General features: G+C 37.8%; 1 protein-coding gene across 1 annotated transcript; it reads left to right on the plus strand.

Annotated features, from left to right (window-relative positions):
- Positions 1–293: 293 nt before the first annotated feature.
- Positions 294–8,794, plus strand: REEP5 (receptor accessory protein 5; the record flags this gene model as incomplete). Its single annotated transcript, XM_017727808.1, has 3 exons — positions 294–470; positions 4,573–4,741; positions 6,214–8,794. Coding segments are annotated over 3 exons (396 nt in total), but the record flags the coding sequence as incomplete, so codon positions are not given.
- Between the last annotated feature and the right edge of the window lie 1,515 nt (positions 8,795–10,309).

Genomic DNA, 10,309 nt, shown 5'->3' on the forward strand with positions numbered 1-10,309 from the left:
TCAGGATTACCACAATGCCTCCAGAACTGGAACTATGGCCAAAGATTATCCCCTCCCTTTCTTGTCCCTCAAAATGTTTTGTGAACAAGGTCAGAATGCTCACTGGTTTTGTTTGGTTTTTTTTTTCCTCCTTGTAATCACAGAGCTAGAAATAGGAATTGCTGTTCAAAGATCTTGACACACTGTCTGTATGATAAATATTAATTAGTTTTTGTGGAGCAAATCAATTATGAAGATTCACATATAACAACAAATCTGAGTCATAAAAACTTCATCATTACAGATGAGACTGATGCTGCTATTCTGCTCACTTGATTTGTTTTCCTTGCAGAATCAAGGCCATTGAAAGTCCCAACAAAGATGATGACACACAGTGGCTGACTTACTGGGTTGTGTATGGCATTTTCAGCATAGCTGAATTCTTCTCTGACATCTTTCTGTCCTGGTTCCCTTTCTACTACATGTTAAAGGTATGTTAGTTCATGTGACCCCTCTCCTAAAATGAGACCTTTGATATAACTGGTCTAATGTCTCCAAGAATGGGTAGATGGCAGCATTCCCTGGAATCATTCCAGGGTCACACCTGTTTTTTAGATGCAGGTTATGTGTAATTTAGTACTGTGGAAGTGATCTGTTTACAGCTGATGTTTTGTGAAGCAAGAGGGGAAGTTGGGATAGGTGGAAGGGAAAGGTCTGCTGTGTTTTAGGAAAAAAAAGACAGTGTAACTGTCCCATAAAAAAAACCCCAAAGAGTTCTTTCTCTTGGTGTTCAGGTAAATTTGGACAAATGACAGACATGGTAAACCCCACAGAGTGGCTCTATTTTTGCTTTAGTGCAAAAAGTGCATTAGTAAAAGTGGAGAGTAAAATCACAAAGGCTGTTGAAGGAGGTAATAACATCTGTGCTATTGGAGCAAAGAAGGAAATTGGAACACGAGAATAGTTTGAGTCCTACAGCTTTAATATTTAATTAAGCTCAGTTTCCTGAAAGGAGTTGGTGGGTATCAGAGGAGATGGTTGCTTATGTGCAGTTGTTAGCATGATTTGAGTACCAGCAATGATTTGGTTGATATGCAGAAATTGACTGTGACAGTTGGTTTACACCTCTGCATTTTTCCTTTTCAGTCTTTAACAGGCTTCAACTGTGACTATCGTTTGGATACCTTGTAGTTCAGTAGAATTATGACTTCTATCCATAATCTGCAGTGGCATATACTCACAGTTCTGAACTCATACAGTGTATTTTCAGAGCTTCTTTTCTAAATTCTTGGTGGAAAAAGATGTGGCAATGGTTTCTTCATGCCACCACAGCTATCCTTCTGAAGAGCACACGATTGAAATTCAGGTTCACTTTGCAAATAAAGACCACAAATGGCTCTGATACTCTGGTTATCAGGAGTGCCACAGTTACACGTGGTGTTGGAATCAAGGGAAAGGCACTTTTCTCAGTTCTGCAAAAGCAAACACAAGGAGTTATGTCAATACACAGCTTTCTACAATGGCTGCAGAAGGCACACGGAAGTTAAGTGTTTGCCCTCAGTAGTGGCTGGTAGGAGAGGTTTACTTTTTTTGTACAAAGGCAGACAGGTGTTGGCTGAGAATCAGAAAGCGTTGCTGAATGGATGGAAGTTATTCCATAGGGGGAGAAGGAGGAATTAGGCAGCTGCCACACTTCATTCCATCCATGAACTAAAACCTCTTGTAGGGTAGTTATGATGTCTCCATATCTCTTTTAGGAAGTGGAAGCACAGATACATCATCCATGAAAATTTCGAGCTTGCTTTCATTTTCAAAACGTGCTAAATTCGCATATTCACATCTGTTCGATACAGCTTGTAGCTTCCACTCCAGACTGAGTTTTAGATGCTCAGTATTTTGAAACACCTTCGGTTGCATGGCTGAGACATTGGGCACAGCTGCCCCCAGAGTCCCCAAAGTCCAGAGTTTAGACTCTGTGACATTAAAGTTTTCAGCAGACTGGAAGATTTTACAGGTGGGAGAAAGGCATGTTGAAGAACTCCTTTAAATATGTTAAAATGTTTGTATATACTTTCTGTTCTCCAGATGGCATTTCTTGGATTTTGTGGACCTTTTTTTTTTTGGTAATGCCCATTTCTTATTTATCTGTTTGGGTTTTTTTTATCTGTGAAGCACAGGATGTGCATGCAACTCATAATTTCATGTGCATATGATTTGTTTTTAAATACTTCTGTTCAAGATCTAAAAACTTCAGTGTCATCCAGGTACTGGAGAACAGTAGCCAGTGAAAGTAGCAGAGTTTATCATTCTATGAGTATTTTTGGTGGTCGGAATGAGAGAGGCTCCTTACTCCACTAATGGCTCTGCCTTGGAATTCTATAATGCTATTTCTGAACAAAATTGGTGCTGCCAGGGCAAAAACAGCTGCTAGGAGCAGGTCCAAGCGAGTCACACTGAGCTCAGATGAATTCCACTCCCTCCTCTGGTCTGGAGGGTTGCAAAGAATATATTCTGGGTTTGGGCTTTTTTTTTTTCCAGTTAACTATTTAACCACTCTGAGCTTGCTGGTCCTTCTTACAACCCTCTTTATTTGCAATAGCCTATGCTGGTTCAGTTTCATGGGAGACAAGGGGAAAATAAACTAAGTTAGCAGCCTAACATTCTCAAGCTTTGAAAAGAATGAGAATCTCAGCTTTGGTACATGTCCAATAGAAAATGCATATGAGCATCTGCTTCGGTACAATTCAAAAGTAATAGGTATTTGAGAACAAATCTGTAATTATCTTTTTCTTGACTAGACTGGGACAAAGCTGTCAAATCAAAATTACTGATTTTTTTCTTAGGCAGGGAAAGGGAAATTTCAATTTCTTTTCGTTTCAGAGGAAGTTGGAGTCACATCTGAGGGATTTTCTAAAACAAAGGAGAACTACCTTTTTTGTGTATTGGGAGAAGTTGAATAACTCTCAGTAACTGATGAGATATTCTTGAACATGAAATATAGGCAGTGTACTTTTCAGCTTTTAATGAAAGATAACAACATAAGATAGCACCATGTATTCTTTCTGTTATATTAAGTTCCAAATAATTGAAGCTTTTGAAAATTGATATTTATATTGATAAAGGCACTTTTTGCCTTTATTTTCTCTGACCGTACTTAATAATTCATTAGCTGTTACTTACTGGTGCCAGATTGTATTGCCTGTTGAATTATTTGTTTTAATTCATTGGAATGTTCCTAGTGGGCCAATCTCTATGGTGTACTCTTTACTTTAAAAAACATTTCTTTGTCTTCTGGTCAAACACTCCTTTAAGTCATTCTGTTTTTACACCATGATCAAATAGTTTAAAGAAGAAAGCTTAATGCTTACCCAAAAGGATGGTAAATTGCACTGCAGAGAAGACAAAGCCAAGATTTTACAGATGTGGAGAGCAGAACCTGCAGAACATCCAGTCTCAGTATACCTTATTGGAAAGAACAGAGGGGACATATTCCAAAATATTTTGAAGGCTTGCTTGAAGAAGACTGTGTGTTTTGTTCCCATTCTACCCAGAAATGTGTGGAAATCCTCAAACATGGAATACTGTCCAACATGAAGACAAAGCATGTTTTGACTGAGGCTGGGGTGGTTTTGTTTTGTGTTTCAGGAAAGGGTAGTCTGAGAAAAGCTGTTATGCCTTCATTTTCTGGAGAGGCTTTTGACATGGAATATAGTGTACAGAAAGAACTGTACAAATGCTGAGAAAATGTACTTCATTTTGTTGCAGTTTTCTCCTGTAAAATAATTTTATATATATTTTCATAGCTCAAGTGGATTTATTTATGGCACTCCCTTGAATGTTTCATCTTGTTCTGCATAGCTGTCTCTGTGTGCTGTATGGCAGTGAAACTGAAGCCAGATAAAAGTGCTTCCTTCAGTGGTAAAGACAGGGATTTGTAGTACATGTAATAACTGTCTTTCCAGTCCCCTTTTGTACGATGCAGAAACATGACCCCACACTGTGGTCTTCGATTTTTCTAGAGAACAGATGGTGCTCTAAAAGCCATACCTAAACTGTAATCCAGAAGCATTACCCTTGTTTGTGCACTGTGCGTAGCTTGGGTTTGTCTCTCCTCCTTGTCACTTTACTTCTGGGGTGCACACAACCCTGTTCTTTCCCCCACTGTGTTTCAGAGCAGGGAGGCAGAGAGGACAGGGATGTGTTTTGGCTGAATTGAAGTCATATAGAGACTTAGACTTTTAGTCAGGCCTGTGCCCTATGTTTTAGAAATATTGAGAGACAGATGTTTGCATAACCAGGTTTTATAGTTCTACCTTAAAGAGAAAAAAAACCAACATGTAATCTTGATCCACCCAACACCAGGTTATATTTACTGCTGCAGCCCTCCTCCTTTATCCTTATACTATCCATGAAATTATTCCAGTATAAATATTCACTGTGTGTAGCTGTCCTGGTGTGTGCTCTCATTGAACCCTGACCACATAGGGGATGACTCACTGTTCTAAATGTGCTCAGTTCTGTGGCACTTAGGAAAGGCACCTTGTCTCCTACTCAGGATTCCTTCTACTGAGGCTGATGTTCTTGTTCTCACAGTGTGGCTTCCTGCTGTGGTGCATGGCTCCAAGCCCTTCCAACGGGGCAGAGTTTCTCTACCACCGGATTATACGTCCTTTCTTCCTGAAGCACGAGGCCCAGCTGGACAGCGTTGTGCAGGACCTGAAAGACAAGGCTGCAGAGACTGCAGACACCATAACTAAAGAGGGTAAGCAAAAGGCTGGTCACTGGTCACATTAAGTAGAGGGAATTTCACTGGGGAGCTCTTATTATTGCACTTCGTATTCACCACTCGGAGGAAACAAAAATAAATTGTAAGAAGACGATGTGAATTATAATGGAGAAGTTAAATTTGGGAAATGGGGATTGCAGTGAGTCGTGCTTCCTAGAATTGCACTTAGGCTAGAATGAGTGGAAGAAATTGTATCATTTGTGTGTCTTCCCACCATAAACACCACTAAAAACATTTTCTCTAGAGGCAGGTCCAGACACTCCTTTCATAAATACAGTTACTGTTTCAGTGCATCCTCCTATCTCCCAAAATATTCCCTCAAATACTCCCTGCAAGTGTAGAGGGGTTCCCAGTTGTGCAATAAAGCAATTAACAGCAATAAACAGCAACATGGGAAGCACAGTTTTCCCATCTATATGTTTTTGTACTTTTCCTTCCTCTGGAGGTAAAAGGATTCCTCACTCTTAAAGGAACTACTTATGTTTTATTTTTGTGCATTATCACAGACTGTAGATTGCTTAAGGTTTTTCTTTTATTTCCTTGCATTCTATAGTGAACCCTTGCACTCTAAAATATCTGATGATGGCTTTATTAATAAGAGAAGGAAGTGTATTAAGTAGCTAAAATAAACGTTTATTCAAGTTTCGTTTGAAAGGAATTTTATTGGTATGCTATTTCAAAGCATCTTAATTCTTCTTTCCACCAAACAATGCACGCAGTCTCATTTCATCTTGCCAACTTCAGCAGTTCTCCTGTCTGCTTAAAAGATCTGCTTTTCTCAACTATTCTTGGAAATTTTGCTGCAAGACTCTTCCTGAGTCTTTATTGTTAGGCATGTATCTTAATTAATATCCTTCCATGTTGCATATGGGATTTTTCTGTCTTCATTTCATCACTTTTTCTTTCTTTTTCCTATATTTATATATATAGAGATTTCTACCAAAAAAAACCACAACCAAAAAACTAACAAAACAAACAAACAACACCCCCCCCCCCCAAAAAAAAAAAAAACAACAATAAAAACCCCAGGCATTATTTTTAAGAAACCATGCACACACATATACATGTACACAAATATTAGCATTACTACAAGCCTGTTTTATCATTATGGTATATTTCTTGCTGCAAACCTGAATGTCCTTAACACTATGAGCAGCCCTGCTTTAACAATACCATAGTTATATATATGTCAGTCTTTAATGTTTATTGTACTGTTTCTTGCTTGCTTTTTAAAATCTTTTCATGATCAATTTTACTGATGTATCTATGTCTATGTATATACAAAAGCTATGATTTTCTTCTGTGTTCTTTCTCTTGTGAGTAAAAGGAAAAATTTTTGTATGCTGCTCAAGAACACTGGACAACCCAGAGATAACCTCTGTTCCCAAGAACAGAGATAACCCTTTGACTGTTGGCCTATGACTGAACTTGATTTTATTTTCCTGCAGCCAAGAAAGCAACAGTGAACTTGCTGGGTGAAGAAAAGAAGAGCACCTAAACTGGATAAATTTCCCTACCACCTCCTTTGTGCAGCGTGAGGTTACTGGGGACTGTGGTATAGGTTCAATAATATTGCCTTGGAAACATTTTGATATATTAAAGGAATGTGCTGTAAGTTTACTTACTACTTTGCTGTGACTGATAGAGAGTATGCATTTTTATTTAAAAGCAATGCAGTGGGCAGCATTTGAAGCTTAATGAAAATATTTTATTCATCTACATGCAGAAGTCTTTCAGTAATCTCTTTCTGCAGTAACATAAATAAAAAGTATATATCCCTCAGGCTCTGCACTTTAGTTGTCTCTTTGTCTATGAAATTACTCTTAATACTTTGATTGTGGTACATATGGTAGCACAAAGCTATTTTATAGGGAAAATTCCAAATGGATTTTGAATATACAGGGAATTATTGTGAGAGATGGCATAATGGATATATTCCCCACCAGTAAAACTGTAAATTGTGAAATTACGTGTTCTAGGCACCTGAATATAGAGATTATTCACTGTTGCATGTTTTGTTGTAACACAGTATTTGGTTCAGTGTGTGTATTCTTAAATGGATAGATACTAAATATAGGAAAGAATAACTTCCTTGGAGTAATCAAGCTTATATTGGCCTGAAGTAATTTGCTAGAAATGGATGCATTAAATCACACAAGATTAACACAACTTGACTAAAGTATAACTTCTTCCCTATTCTTGCTAAAACAAAGTGTTATCCAAAATTGTTAATAGAGTGTTTTTCAAGATCACACTCAAAAGCACAAGCCACCTCTTGCTAAGGAGTGGTACCATTACAAGCACTTCTTCCTGAATTCCTTTTAAAGTATCAACTGCCTTGGATGTCAGTCCTCAGAACTACATCATTAAGGGGACAGACTACAGCTCTCATGAGGTTTTTTCTGCTCATAAAAATCTGCAGTCTCTTCTGACTATACTAAGAACAACTTTGTGTGAGCACTTAAACTTCCTGAGTGGAGATGCTCTTGTTGTTACTTGGTATATTCCTGACCAATCAGTAAGAGTGCAACCAAAGTTGCTAAGAGAAAAAAGGAATTTTTTACAATCAATGTAAAAGAATATGGTTTTTTTTTTAGATTTGCATCTGTACTCTTTAACACTGCAGTATTTTCAACAAAAATAATTACATGAATTAATTAAGCATGAATTACTGAAATCTTCCTGTTTTCGTCTCCATGCTGACATTTCTTTAAGCCTAGAGTAATGGTATGGCAGTTCTGAGCTCACAGAATGTGCAGAAAGGAAGCTTAAGCTTTTGATTGGGTAAAAAATTATTTCCAGCCCACAATCTTGAATCCCAAAGACTTAATCTTAAAATAAAGTTTTGAGGACTTCAGGGTTTCTGCAACAAATTGTTGTATAAAGATTCATTGTAAATTTTCAGATGCAAGAACTGCAAAAGAGTGAAGCACACAGTGCAACTCAGCAGGTTACTTTTAACCTGGAGAGATACATTTTATAAGAGGGGATGTAAAAGTGTCTTAAGAGAAAGCATTTCAAGCTTTAAGCTGGAAAACATAGCCCTTAGGGCTGGCAACTTGGATAGGGAAATACGAGACCTGCTGTATCTCGTGTTCTGTAGGACAGCATGCAGTTTGTCATTTGAAGAAAAAATACAAAATTTCACAGCTACTCATTCCATGACAACTTTTTGTCAGGAGAGGATGTGTTGAAGAGGATAAAGTTTACAGCAAAGTTCTGGACTGTAAGCAAGTAAAAAGTTTGAAGTGAGTCACCATTTAATTGGTTTAATTTCTTGTCTTAACTTCTGTTGTAAACCCACTGGATTTCTTTGTAAGCCTTACTAAATCTTAGTCCTGTGTTTTAAACTCTATCAGCTGTATGTAAAGCACTCATGTGGCCACTGTAATTTAGTTTCACTTCTTGAGATTAGAAGTAATTAGATAAAAATAAATGAAGATTCTTAATAGACTATTTGATTTCAGTGCAAAGTACTACATAACTTACTTACCTAAAAGCTTATGGTAAATTTTAGACTTCACGAGCCTAATGATGTCTGTAGTAGAGACAGGATTTACTTTTCATTTCTTATGCTATATATAAATAACAGTTTTTCCACTGTTATTAATGGGGATAAAACATTCTAGGTAGATGTTAGATAAGTGTTAAAACAGTCCCTTGCATCTCTCTCAAAACTTGAAAGGCTTTAAATCAACTTCTTGTCTTTACAACTTGATATTGCCAGCACATACAATCAGTGCTCTTTTGTCAGATTTCTATTTGAATTAGAACTACAGTCTGTTGTTAACAGAAGTTTGCCTTGGTTTTTTACCTTGTTGCAAGTAGAAATGACTGAATTTCTGCAGCAAGTTATCCTTTCCTGCAAGTAACTCCACTGGGCTGGCCCCACAGATCAGTGCTTTTCTTTGTTTCTTCACAACATTTATGTGCAAATGTTGGTACACACATCTGCTCCATGTCTTTGCTGAAGCTGTAATGTGCTAAATAAAAATGGACACAAATAAAGAGATTCTTATGGGACTGGTATAATGCCTCAGTGTTTCTTAAGAACCTTATACCTCAACAGTGAAAACTTGGCTACTTTTGGAAGCTCTTTACAGGGTATTCACTTTTTTTGCCCCCCCCCCAGATTTCATTACTGTGGAACCAGTAGAAACCTCTCAAAGTCCAAAGGAAGTGCCTCTGCTTCATGACAATCTGAGGGTGCAGCCAGGAAGAGCATCAGGCCCTTAGAGAAAAGTTTGGAATGCAGATCTCTTCCCAACAGTGAGCACCATGAGCATCTTTCTAGGCTTCATAGCCTGGCTTACCTGAGGAATCATCAAGATTTAGTGTTCTCTAGAAGCACTGAGGGGAAAAACTGCAGGGGTTTGGAAGTTTTTCCTCTCCCATGGGTTTCCTGGTGTTCCATAAATGACCTCAACAAATAATGCTGAATAGTTATTGGCAGTGGTGTTACACTTACTTAAGACTTCTGTTGCCACGGTTTATAGGACATTTCATCTGCTTTATCTGGCTCCTTTCCAAACTCAGCAAAAAGGAAAATAAGTTCAAGAAAACACAATCTCCCCCACAATGATAACATCACCACTAGAGTTAAAATAATGAAAACTCTTCAAACCAGAGTAAGACAATTAACAAAGCATAGAAGTTCTTGTAAGTAGTGAAAAGTGTAACTAGTATTTGTTAGGTCAAACCCTCACTACTTTTAATTTGACAAATAAAGTTTCTTGAGTTTGTACTTCAGTATTGCCAACTCTTTCTACATAATCTGAGAATCAGCTAAAATTATGACTAATTCCTTAGTCACCTTCCACCCCCATTTCAAATTCCATAAACAATAGTTTCCTTATGCAAAGGAGGAAGAATGGAGTTTTAAAAAACAAAACCACAAATCCTTGTAGGTCATGAGAGATTCTCAGTGTTTTCTGTAAAGGGCACCTGACAAATATGATGAATATCAATCTTGTCTTCTAGAGAACTTCTATATCCAGCATGATGGAATGAAACAGTACTTGAGGAATGACAACCCAGGGCTACTAAGGAGGTCCTCAGTTGTACAACTACGTTGTCATAACTTCTTGAAAATTATGTTTCCTACTAGTACATAAACCATTAAGAGATTCTGGAGCAAAACAATCTTCAGATGACCACATGAACTCATGAACTAATCATGTAAATACAATTGAAGATGAACTTTGAATTTAGCAGACTTTGGAATGTGATGTAGTTGACACCTTTGCTGAGGCTACGGAATTCCACAAAACTTTTCATTTTGTATTACTGCATCTTTGCAGGAGAAGAATACTTAAAGACTTCAATTAGACATGTCTGAGTTCTGATACTTGAAAAGCAAGCAGACAAAACCCAAAAAACTACACCCCAAAAAACCCCCAAAGCCTGACAGATGAAAAGAGGCACACGTGCTGTTTCAGAGGAAATAGCACTACGGCTACTCAGTTCCTACCTGGAGTATCCCCTGCTCTTTCCCAGGTCCCAAACTACCAAAGACTTGTCTGTTTCTTCCCATCTCCCTTACAC

The sequence above is a fragment of the Corvus brachyrhynchos genome, unplaced genomic scaffold (assembly GCF_000691975.1).
Source record: "Corvus brachyrhynchos isolate BGI_N302 unplaced genomic scaffold, ASM69197v1 scaffold232, whole genome shotgun sequence".
NCBI classification, from domain to species: Eukaryota; Metazoa; Chordata; class Aves; order Passeriformes; family Corvidae; genus Corvus; species Corvus brachyrhynchos.